Source organism: Mobula birostris, chromosome 29 (assembly GCF_030028105.1).
Source record: "Mobula birostris isolate sMobBir1 chromosome 29, sMobBir1.hap1, whole genome shotgun sequence".
In the NCBI taxonomy this organism is placed as follows: domain Eukaryota; kingdom Metazoa; phylum Chordata; class Chondrichthyes; order Myliobatiformes; family Myliobatidae; genus Mobula; species Mobula birostris.
In genome coordinates this window covers 555,279-568,058 of record NC_092398.1, presented here as the reverse complement: position 1 = coordinate 568,058, position 12,780 = coordinate 555,279, and the positions used below count along the sequence as shown (strand labels likewise).

At 45.5% G+C, this 12,780-nt stretch overlaps 1 protein-coding gene across 4 annotated transcripts in view; it reads right to left on the bottom strand.

Moving 5' to 3' along the window:
• The window catches only part of nhsl3 (NHS like 3), a 122,222-nt gene that overhangs the window by 65,547 nt on the left and 43,895 nt on the right, over positions 1-12,780 (bottom strand). Inside the window, exon 1 of one of the 4 annotated variants that reach the window (XM_072246468.1) lies at positions 6,745-6,959. The exons of 2 other annotated variants lie outside the window; for them this stretch is intronic. In XM_072246468.1, coding sequence (XP_072102569.1) covers positions 6,745-6,841 — 97 coding nt within the window. In that variant the 5' untranslated portion in view covers positions 6,842-6,959. Of the gene's footprint in view, positions 1-6,744; positions 6,960-12,780 lie in introns of those variants that run through there. One more of the 4 variants, XM_072246474.1, reaches the window with a different exon arrangement.

Here is a 12,780-nt window from a genome sequence, read left to right as displayed (position 1 = left end):
ATGCAAGTCTGACTGGGCCTTTACGTTCAGCAAGCGTGCATATATCACACGGTGGCATGATGACGTATGTCCGTTACTTACTTTTATATATAACCCACAATGCATTATGCAAACAACAAAGAGTGCTTAATCAAACAACATATCTACAATATTACTCAAATATTACTTTAATATTAAGTACATAACACTGCTCCCTGCTGTGCTATAAACTCCAACTCAATAGAGAATGCATCTCAACTGTATACACTGTATAATACAAACACTATAGCATAGTAAATTGTAAATTATCCCATTCAGGCCTAAAGATTTAATCACTGTGGAGTTCTTACTCTTGTGGGATAGCATCTTTCCTGACTGGGGGTGGGGGGGGGCAGGATCATGCTGCTTGGCCAGTGAGGCTTGTGGCTGTGAAACAACCTCAGGTCTTGTGGTCTCCTCTGGGGAGGTTGTAAGAGTTGACTCTGGGACTGCAGGAAATTGTTCTGACAGCTCTGGACACCTTTTTTCTCCAACAATTAACTCTGCTCCCCTTTGCATATCAGTGTGTCATCTCCAGATGACGTCAGATGTAACGTCCATTGTGTAGGAGAGTGGTCCAGTTCTGTTCTTAATCTTTCTGAGAACCCACTTCTGATCACCTCTGTAGTCCCTCAACAGGACTGCTTGTCCAGGAGTGAAATATCAAACCTCCTTGTTTGAGGAGCCTTCAACTTGCCTCAGCTGTTTGTCTTGCATACTCCTTTTGAGATTGGGCTTGAGGAAATGCAAGTGTGAATGGATGTGATATGGACGGAGGAAAATGGTGAACTTCTGATTCATTGTCTTCTGCTGATGTTGCTCATAGTGTGTTCTTTAGACTCTGGTCAAACTTTTCCATCAAGCCTATTGTAGCTGGGGGGTACGGTGCAGATGTAATATTAGATTAGATTATTAGACTATGAGGACACGCAGTTCTCTTTTATTGTCATTTAATAATGCATGCATTAAGAAATGATACAACATTCCTCTGGTGTGATACCACAGAAACACAGGACAGACCAAGACTGAAAAACTAACAAAAACCACATAATTATAACATATAGTTACAACATTGCAACAATACCATAACTTGATGAAGAACAGGCCATGGGCACGGTAAAAAAGTTCAAAGTCTCTCGGAAGTCCCACATCTCACGCAGACGGGAGAAAGAAGAAAACTCTCCCTGCCATGCCTGACCACAGTCCGACTCTAAGTTGTCTGAAAACTTCGAGCTCTGATCAGCCCTCCAACACCGAGTACCGAGCACCATCTCTGCCAAACGCTTCAACCCCAGCCTCGGTCGCCAGCAGCAGGCAAAGCCAGGGATTTTGGGGCCTTCCCTCCGGAGATTCTCGATCGCACAGTGACAGCGGCAGCGAACCGGCCATTTCAGAAGTTTTCTCCAGACGTTCCTCTGTGCTTCTCACGGCTTTCTCCATCAAATCAGAATTGTGCACGGCATCCTTACAAATACGATATCATTTCACCGGAGAGCTGCGCGCACTGCATCGCGCCGCCATCTTCTCCTCCCGACTTCCCATCTTATTCCACATATTTTCAGGAATGACTGAAACTGTTCCACAACAAACTGTGGTCCATTATTACTGACTAAGTGTTTTGTAACACCAGTCCTTGAGAAGAGACTTCTCAATACATCAACAGAGGCTGTAGTGGAGGCTATTGGAAACACTTCTGATCACCTTGTAGCTGCATCAACTACTACGAAGAAATTTGTGCCCGTGAATGGTCCAGCAAAATCTACGAGCACAATGCAGGTCATTCCCAGGGATGGAGAGGCACTGCTCTTGGCATCTTCTGGATATGTTGGCAACCTGTACAGTGCATCTATCCCAGGCCTCAGGCAAGTCCACTTTGCTGAAATGTTTCCTTCCAGAAGGGTTTGCAAAGGTATCCCGAGCAGAGAGTATTGATCTACTTTCAGTACAGGGTTGATGGTGACCTCAAAATCACCACAGATCCTGTCAGACCAATTCTTCATAGCTACTGGGATGACTGGCATTGCTCATGGGCTCCACTCAGCCTTGGAAAGAATTCCTTCAGCCTCCATGCGATCTAGCTCACTGGCTACTTTATAACAGATGGCATAACGAACCAGACGAGTTTTGTAAAACTTGGGTGTGGCATTTTCATTTAACATTACTTTACCCTTGATATGTTTCAGATTTCCAATGCCATCTTTGAACACTGCTGTGGCATCATCCAATATCTTTTATAATTCACTTTCAGTTGTCCCTATTGCGGGGGATGTGGCATTTCAAATGCTGAATGGATCTCCAATCAAGTTGTTGTTGTCACAGCCAATCACGGCCCCAGAATGCTGGCTTTCCCATTTTTACCACATACAAGCCCAATGTGGCTTTTGGCTGTTGTATTTCACTGTTACAAATGTAATTCCCACAGCAGTTATCTTTTCTCCAGTGTAAGTTCTTAGTTGGATATCTGCAGGTTTCGATTTGGCATCTTTGAAATGCCATTCAAACTCATTTCGTGGAAACCCCCAAGCCAGTGTCTAATTGCATTTTAGTAATTTGCCGTTCACTTCTGGTGTAAGCCATATTGCTTGTCTCTTATTCATTTTCACAAGTAAATCTCAAGGCTGCGCAGTCCTGTGTCACTCTCATCTTTATTAGATTTTCCATCAACAACGTGCAGTTTAGTGCTCTTTTTGAAACTACAGCTTGACTTTTTAATCTTTTTCTCTTCCCTGTGCAGCCCATTCATTTTTGTCTGTCAAACATGCTCTTTGTATGTGTCCTACTTTGTTGCATGTTTCTGCAAGTTTCACCTTTAAACCTGCATTGGTCTAGTACATGTGAGCCCCTGCCACAACAGGAACACCGTTTCTGTTTAGACATTATAATTTTGTTCATGCTCACTTTCATTCCAGACTTCAACACAATTGTGTCTCTGTCTGCTGTTTTCATTGATACAGCTATTTCAACTGCTCTTTTAAACCCAAGTTGTGCTTTCTTGAGAGATTCCACAAACTAAACGATCTCTCAGTGCATCATTAAGCCCATCGTTGAACTGACAATGCTCAGACAATCTCTTTAATTCAGCCATGTATTCTGAAATGGACTCCTCTTGCCTTTAATTCTGCTCATGAAACCTAAGGCATTCTGCAATCAACGATGGTTCTAAATGTTCCTGCATTACTTTCACAATACAGCAAAGCTCAGTTCAGCCAGTTTGGTTGGAGCTGTTAAACCTCTAAGTAAACAGTATGCCTTAAACTCAGCAAAACTGGTACTCGCTTTTCATTGGCTATTTCATTTGCTTCAAAATACTACTCAATTAGCTCAGTATACACAAGCCAGTTAACCATTGATCAATCGAATGCATCAATGTTTCTGATGTAGCCAGTCATTTCTGCTCTTTTTTTATGATTAGATTACAAATGTTTGTAGATTAATAGATTAGATTAGATTATGAGGACACTCAGTCCTCATTTATTGTCATTTAGAAATGCATGCATTAAGAAATGATACGATGTTCCTCCAGAGTGATATCACCAAAAAAAAACAGGACAAACCAAAGACTAACACTGACAAGACCACATAATCATAACATACAGTATAGTTACAGCAGTGCAAAGCAATACCATAATTTGATAAAGAGCAGACCATGGGTATGGTAAAATAGGGTCTCAAAGTTCCAATCGACTCCCGATCGTCCCCGATAGCAGGCGGCAAAAGGGAGAAACTCTCCCTGCCATAAACCTCCAGGCACCGACAACTGTGGATGCATTGGAAGCACCCAACCACAGCTGACTCTGAGTCCGTCCGAAAACTTCAAGCCTCCAATCAGCCCTCCGACACCGAGCACCGAGCACCATCTCTGCCGAGCGCTTCGACCCCATCCCAGCCGCCAAGCAACAAGCAAAGCCGAGGACTCAGGGCCTTCCCCTCCGGAGCTTCTGGATCACACAGTAGCAGCGGCAGCGAGAAAGGCATTTCAGAAGTTTTTCCAGTTGTTCCTCCATTCTCTTACATCTGCCTCCATCAAATCAGGATTGCACACGGCACCCTACTTGACAGATTACAGATATCATTCACCGGAGTAGCCGCGCAAGCTGCGTCACGCCGCCATCTTCTCCTCCTCCTTTTTCTCCAAACATACCTTTGCTCATTGCAGCCAAAAAGTTCTATCTTAACTTCATCAGTCCACAGGACTTGTTTCCAAAATGCATCAAGCTTGTTTAGATGTTCCTTTGAACCTTTTGAATAGAGCTTTTTGGCCGCAATGAGCAAAGGTATGTTTGGAGAAAAAAGGGTGCAGAATTTCATGAAAAGAACCCCTCTCCAATTGTTAAGCACAGAGGTGGATCGATCATGCTTTGGGCTTGTGTTGCAGCCAGTGGCACGGGGAACATTTCACTGGTAGAGGGAAGAATGAATTCAATTAAATATAAGCAAATTCTGGAAGCAAACATCACATCGTCTGTAAAAAAGCCGAAAATGAAAAGGGGATGGCTTCTACAACAGGATCATGATCCTAAACTCACCTCAAAATTCACAATGGACTACCTCAAGAGGCGCAAGCTGAAGGTTTTGCCATGGCCCTCACAGTCTCCTGACCTAAACATCATTGAGACCTCAAAAGAGCAGTGCATGCAAGACGACCCAAGAATCTCACAGAACTAGAAGCCTTTTGCAAGGAAGAATGGGTGAAAATCTCCCAAACAAGAATTGAAAGGCTCTTAGCTGGCTATAAGAAGTGTTTACAAGCTGTGATCCTTGCCAAAGCGGGTGTTACTAAGTACTGCCATGCAGGGTGCCTGAACTTTTGCTTCTGGTCCTTTTCCTTTTTTGTCATTTTGAAACTGTAAAAGATGAAAATAAAAATGTTTTCTCGCTTAAAATACTGAAGAAATGTGTCATCTTTAACTTTATGTCTTTTGGAAATCAGTTCATTTTTTACTCGCTTAGCGGTAACAGAAATTTTGACCAGGGGTGCCCAAACTTTTGCATGCCACTGTATTTGTGACTTAGGAAGAAATTGGTTTATGGACAGCCTTTAAGAATGGGACTGCCCATTTGATATTGCAGCATATTCAAATGTTGAAATTTAAATTATGAATATAATACATAATCTTCTCAATTCCCTGTTAAACTGCAGTTACGGACTTTAGTAGATCAGCAGCACATTGAGGGAAAACTCAGCCACAAACCTCCTGGCCTTTTACCCTGCAGTGAAGCCAGCAACCAAAAGCCACCAAAGCTCCTCAGGACCAAGGTAAATGGTTTCCACCAAAAACGGTTCTCATTAGAAACCACCTCCCCAAGGGCTGGTAATTACAGTATTCCCAAAATGCTACTTACTAACGCACTTGCAGACGGATTAGGTAACACTAATGTGGATTTTCCAACTAATATCACAAATCTTGCCAGTGTAGAATTCTATCAGGCATTCTTGTTTGATAAATACCAGGACACTGTGACCTTGCATCGTACACAAGGACAAGACCAGCCTGTGTAATTTGGTTCCCTGCTCTCGGTCAGCAGCTGTCCCAACACCTGGAACTCAAGAGTCCTCCAGCAAAAAGGTTTACCAAGACAGATTTTTCAGCACATTAAATCTGAAATGCACTCAAAAAGAAATTCAGATTATCCTTCACAAGCAGGCTTCATTAGTATCACATGTGGCCAACAACAGGACCTGGTAACACACACATGCCTCGGTTTTATCAACAGTACCCTCAATGAAGTGGATGATAATCAGGAGGAAAAAAGATATAATTGTATCAATGCCTCATCCCTGATCCTGTCTGTTCTGGCTTTTGTACGGGGTGTGTTGTGACTTTCACGTACGCAAGCGCAGGCATGTTCTGCAATTCCAGTATCCTGTGTTAACACAATAGCTACCTTTCATCTCGGCCTAGCCAGGTTTACAAGACTCAGCTCCAGACTCCCTGGGGATATTCAAGTACCTTGCTAAACACAACAGCTTTCTGCTCAAACATCGTTTTCTGATTCAGTGAGCCGCTGAATAGAGACATTGTCATCAATGTGGAGCCCTCCCCAGTAATAAACCCACCAACAAACTCAGAACAAAAGGCAGCACAGCCCTCCACCAGAGGAGAAGACAGCACAGGGGAAAGATCACATGTAGCACACATCAAAACTAGACCAAACCTGTCCTACCACTTGTTTAAAAAAACAAATTCAGCTCATTTTCCTGCTAAAGTGAAGTAGTTCTACTTACAAAGAGGAACATTGGCAAAATCAAACACCTTGTGACCTGGTTACTAGCCTGTGCTCACAACAAAACCCAGAACTGGTTCAGAATACCAAAGAGAAAATCTGCAGATGCTGGATATCAAAGTAACACACACAAAATGCTGAAGGAATTCAGCAGGCCAGGCAGCATCTATGGAAAACATAAATCCTGACGAAGGGTCTCGGCCCGAAAAATCGACTGTTTACTCTTTTCCATAGATGCTGCCTGGCCTGCTGAGTTCCTCCAGTATTTTCTGTGTTGGTTCCAAATAAAACAGCTCACAGGATGACAATTTAACAATTACAATCTCAGTTTAAAGCTGCAAGACTCAAGGATATGTAATGTAAAACACAATTCAGCGCACATCATATTACCTCTCAATAACTCCCGGCAAGCGTGTGTGTACACAGAAACACCATGACCAAGTCTCGCTGGAGCTTTCTATCGGAAGCCACATTGTCTAATGTTAACAAATCAGAGTCTACCTTTTCTCTGCTTGTCTGGGCGACTGCGGCCAAAGTACCAAAGAGGTCGGGGCTTTGAACAATGGGCTACTTTCTTCTTATGGTGAGTATTGCCCATTCTGTGCCTGCTCGTCTCGAAAGCTCCACACACTCTCCTTCATTGCTGCACTGGGTGACAGCTGGCAGGGGGCCAGGTACCAAATCCAACAGCAGCACACACAGACACTGCATCAGTCAGAGCTGCTGTAACCAGTGGGATGTGGGGAGGGAGGGTTTACCCACTACCTGCTCACAGCTCAGCTCCCATTCGTCCATTCATCCTGCTCAGGTCTCAGCCCTTCTATCACAGCCCTCCTCTCCCACACAGCTCCCCCAGTTCGTCCTCACCCTGTCCCCAGTCTCCTCTCCCACACAGCTCCCCCAGTTCGTCCTCACCCTGTCCCCAGTCTCCTCTCCCACACAGCTCCCCCGTCTCTTCCTCACTCTCTCCCGGTCTCCCCTCCCACACAGCTCCCCCGTCTCTTCCTCACTCTCTCCCGGTCTCCCCTCCCGCACAGCTCCCCCGTCTCTTCCTCACTCTCTCCCGGTCTCCCCTCCCACAGAGCTCTCTCATCTCTTCCTCACTCTGTCCCTGGTCTCCCTTCCCACACAGCTCCCTTGTCTCTTCCTCACTCTCTCCCGGTCTCCCCTCCCGCACAGCTCCCCCGTCTCTTCCTCACTCTCTCCCGGTCTCCCCTCCCACACAGCTCTCTCATCTCTTCCTCACTCTGTCCCTGGTCTCCCTTCCCACACAGCTCCCCGTCTCTTCCTCACTCTCTCCCGGTCTCCCCTCCCGCACAGCTCCCCCGTCTCTTCCTCACTCTCTCCCTGGTCTCCTCTCCCACACAGCTCCCCATCTCTTCCTCACTCTCTCCCAGTCTCCCCTCTCACACAGCTCCCCCGTCTCTTCCTCGCTCTGTCCCCTGTCTCTTCCTCACTCTGTTCCTCCGTCTCTTCCTCACTCTGTCCCTGGTCTCTTCCTCACTCTGTCCCCGGTCTCTTCCTTACTCTATTCCTCCGTCTCTTCCTCACTCTGTCCCGTCTCTTCCTCACTCTGTTCCTCCGTCTCTTCCTCACTCTGTCCCCCGTCTCTTCCTCACTCTGTCCCCGGTCTCTTCCTCACTCTGTCCCTGGTCTCTTCCTCACTCTGTCCCTGGTCTCTTCCTCACTCTGTCCCCCGTCTCTTCCTTACTCTGACCCCGGTCTCTTCCTCACTCTGTCCCCCATCTCTTCCTCACTCTGTTCCTCCGATTCTTCCTCACTCTGTCCCCCGTCTCTTCCTCACTCTGTCCCCTGTCTCTTCCTCACTCTGTCCCTGGTTTTTCCAGTTGTTTCCTCACAACACCTGGCAGGATTTTCCTTCTTAAGTTCATAATTGTCACTGATTTAATATTATACTTCCTGTTAAATATTCAATTGCAGTAACAAGCAGCTGTTTACAGGAGCCATTAAACTTGTGAAAATTTTGAAATCCTGTAAAGACTGGAAGAACTCGGCAGGTCAGTTAGCATCTGTAGAGAAAGCTATGTGTGTAAATCTTTGGGCTCCACAACCTGCACCTGATTACATGATGTCAGTGCCCCTGTGGAGCCGGTGGGATCGATGCCAAGGCCAGCAGGCAAGGCAACAGAGAATGGACCCTGAGCAAGTTTATAAGGTGAGGGATTCCAAGGGGCTGTGATGGTCTGTCTGGGAGCTGGCAAAATGAAGGCAATGTAGGAGTATTCCAAGGATTTTGGACTTCTCCCCAAGCTCAGCTTGTTCAATTGTCCTATGCTGTGAACAGGGGGAAAGCAGTTTCACTTGTGAGGTCGCCACTCATATCTGTTGTACAAGTATAGATGTTTACCGACTGGGTCTTGATGGGTTCATCGGGTTTGAAAGACCCAAGACGTTCCACAAGGCTGGACATATGTTGGAAGAATTAGCCCCTGTGTGCTGACCTCAGGAAGACATACAAGATAAAGGTTAACTTTATTTGTCACATGTACATCGAAAACGTAAAGCATACAGTGAAATGCGTCGCTTGCATCAACAACCAATACAGTCCAAGGATGCGTTGTGGACAACCCATAAGAGTCGCCACGCTTCCAACACCAACATAAGAGATGCAAATTACTGACCCGAACATCTTTGGACTGTGGGAGGAAACCAGAGCACCCGGTCACAGAAAGAACATACAAACTCCTCAAAAGCAGTGGCTGACGTTGAACTCAGCACGCTGGCTTTATAAAGAGTTAGACTAACCCCTACGTTACAGTGACAAGTCCAATGGAAAGATCCTAGTTTTTTTTAAGTTCCCAGCCCCAAATGTTCTTGTGGTCAAGAACAACCCGCGGGTATTTTTGTTTAGAAACCAAATTCCAGAATTATCCACTGCTGTCAACACTAAAGGACACCAGTGTCGGCTGCATGGATGGCCAACTGTGCTCTCAGACCTGTTATAAACATTTTTGATCACTTCGACAACTACTCAATTCCATTAATACCTATAAACCCATTGAAAGTCTGCTTTCTGACACCCGATACGTGGCAGGCACTGACTGAACTTACAGCATTCCACACGGAGCGGTGGTCAAACTCTGAATCTGCAGTATCATGTGATGAAAGGGACGGCATTCACCATGTTTACTGCAACAAATTACAGGCTTACGGCAATCCCTTGTTTCTGCAAATTCTCCCCGACCCCCTTCAGTTTATTAGCATGCCTGTTCCAGATCTGCCACGAGCCCTAAGGAAATGCAGAAGAGCAGTGACAACCTGAAATTTCTCTCACTTAGTACATTCTTTCAGATTAACTGCAAATTAGCGCCTTTCTACAGCATTATTCTTCACAATCTGACCTAGACAAATAGTTTCTCAGAAACACTGAACATGAATTAATATTCACATTAAATGGAATTGATCAGATACTGGGAGTTCTGCTGGCAAGTGTTCTATTGATGATAATAACCAGTTTGGGGGATTCAAACACAAAATACTCTGCAGGTGCTGGGGTCAAAGCAACACTCACAACACGCTGGAGTAACTCAGCAGGTCGGGCAGCATCCGTGGAAACGATCAGTCAACGTTTCGGGCCGGAACCCCTACGAGTCCTGACGAAAGGTTCCGGCCTGAAGCGTCGACTGATCATTTCCATGGATGCTGCCCGACCTGCTGAGTTCCTCCAGCGTGTTGTGAGTGTTGCTTTGAGGGACTCAAGGCTGCCCTCTCGATACTCTCCCCATCCCCACTCCGCACAACCTGCCAGACTCATAATTCTACCTTGTTTTCGCTCTCTTCTTTTCTGTTCTCTTGGGCTTCTTCCCATCTCCTCCGCTTCCTCTCAGCTCTGACGTGCCTCCTTCACGGGGTGAAGATTGATGCCTGGCCTCACACACAGGCAAACTCCATGCCGTCAACACCCCTCCAGCCACCCGTTCCCTGCAGCCACCTCAGACTAGACGTATGCTATGACTGCAGCTTTGTGGATCCCTGCTTGCTGTCTCTAACACCACTGCAGCAGCTGGGTGATTCCCCCCACACTCTGGTCTTGCAACACTGACCTACTCCAGCTCCTGAGAACAGCATCTGGCCAAAACATCCACTCACTGGCCACCGTGATGATAACTGCCTCCTCAGTGAGGCCTTCTGAACGGTGGCCCTTCCCAAGCTGAAGTCATGGCAGAGTGGGGTCAGTCACCTTAACCCAGCCAAGGCATGGGGCGTTGGATCAGGGAGGTGATGCTGGAACCATTTGCTACAGCTTCAGAACTGTGTTTGATTCTGGACACCAGATTACATTTCAGAGCAGAGGGTCCAGGAGATCTTCACAAGAGTGTCGCCAGGAATGGAAAATGGTCACAATTCTGGTCCATGCCTGGGTAAGATAAAGTTGCTATCTTTGAAATGGAGGGTGAGCGAGGGGAAAACTGGATTGGGCTGATGTAGTCGATAGGAAGAACCCTTGGCGAGGTGGAACACGGATTTAAAATGCTTGGCAGAAGGATTAGTGAGGAGATACAAAGTCATGGGGGAGGGGGGTTGCATTCAAATCTCTTACTAGCTCTTCCTTCAGTTAGTCCTGACGAAGGGTCTCGGCCCGAAACGTCAACTGTACCTCTTCCTGGAGATGCTGCCTGGCCTGCTGTGTTCACCAGCAGCTTTGGTGTGTGTAGAATGCATTGTCTGATGGGGTGGTGGAGGCAGGAACTCTGATCGCAGTTTACAAGTATTACTGGGAGGTGCGATTCAGCTCTATTGTGACCTGTGCAAGTTTTCCGTGATAAGTGGAATTCTGATGATCTGCTGAGATAGATTTCACTGTGTGTAGATGCCCCCATTCACCAGAGTCTGTGTTCACCTTCCTTACTGCTTTATCTTTATGGATCATTTTTAGAGTGGGGAGGGAGAAGTCTTTTGGATACAAGTTGTTTCTGTGTCAGTTTAATCTTCTGTGGTGCCTCCCACGAATGCCCTGCAGGTTGGCCCAGTTTATCGTGGTTCGACAGGAAACAGCTCAACCCACATCGAGAATCTCGGTAACCGCTTTGTAGATCTTGCTTTCAACCATCACGATTGAAACCCACCATTGAGAGTTTATTCACAAATCCCTCCTGACTCTTCTATCATTTTCCGGTACCTGGAATATCTCTGCGGCCTCGTTGATTCCCAAACCTGATAATACCCCTGTCACTGAGAGCCACCTTGCTGCGTCCAGGCCTCAGACAGACCCGTAAAGCTGTCAAGGCGAATACCCGTAACACAGCAGATCTTTAAACATACCACATGAATTAATCAGGCAGATGGGTGACACAAGCACAGCTGTAAATGCATTCACACGAGGTTCCTGACATTGAACCAACCAAAGCAGTCGTCATAGCAGTACCAACAATAACCTGCACGAGTGCAGCAGTCTCTGGGTTAACTGGCCCTGGGGGAGGGGAAGAGAGATGGGGAGGAAAGAGAGAGGGGACAGGAGGGGGAGGGGGAGGTAGAGGGGGCAAAGGGAGAGGGAGGAGAGGGGTGGAGAACTGTTTTTGGCTTGGTCTATCAGATTGCTGGGAAATGCACCTATAGTACAGATCTTTAGCCCAGATAAGTCACATCCAGGACATGTAACAAAGTGGTTTCATTTGGGAAAATACAGATCTAAACAAAGGGCTTTTTTTTTGGCTTTTTTACCAACAGCTGAGGGCAGTTGCTTTGGCTCAGGGACACAAATGGAAAATATTGTCATATAATCGATAGAAACAGAACTCTGAAATCATCACACGAAATGAGGCTGATGAACAGTAAAACTGAACTTCAAAAAAAAGCTAGCATTAGCAGAACATCATTCACAAGAAGTAAGCTCATTGTAAATTATAAGTCCCACAAAACATATAAGCTACACATAAAACAACAACTGGTTTGGATAATTCAAAATCAGAATCAGGTTTATTATCACCGGCATGTGACGTGAAATTTGTTAACTTAGCAGCAGCAGTTCAATACAATACATAATGTAGCAGAGAGAAAAAAAAATAAATAAAATTAAAATAATAATAATTAATAAATAGATAATTACGTATGTTGAATAGATTTAAAAAACGTGCAAAAGCAGAAATACCGTATATTTTTAAAAAGTGAGGTAGTGTCCAAAGATAGTGAGGTAATGTTCATTGTTAAAAAACAGCTACCCAATCTTAGATTTCAGGAGAATGCGTACGTTGAAGTCACCTTCTCCAACATCTCTTTTGGGTTTAACACCTCATTTCATCCTTTCAAATTCTCAAGCTATTTCATTAATAATATCTAATATTGACAGTGTGCTCATTAGAATAACTAATATTGACAGTCTGTGCTCATCAGAATGGCTGAGGAACGACAGAGACGTTCAGTTTGATAGTATTGTGATGTGTACCCTGGTTTGGATTTCTGTGGTGAGGTTCTACAATAACCAATTACAGAGCAGAAGTATTTCGTAGTGTGGCGGTTAGCGTAACGCTACTGCAGTGTCAGTCACCCGAGTTCCGTTCTTCCGCCGTGTGTAAGGGG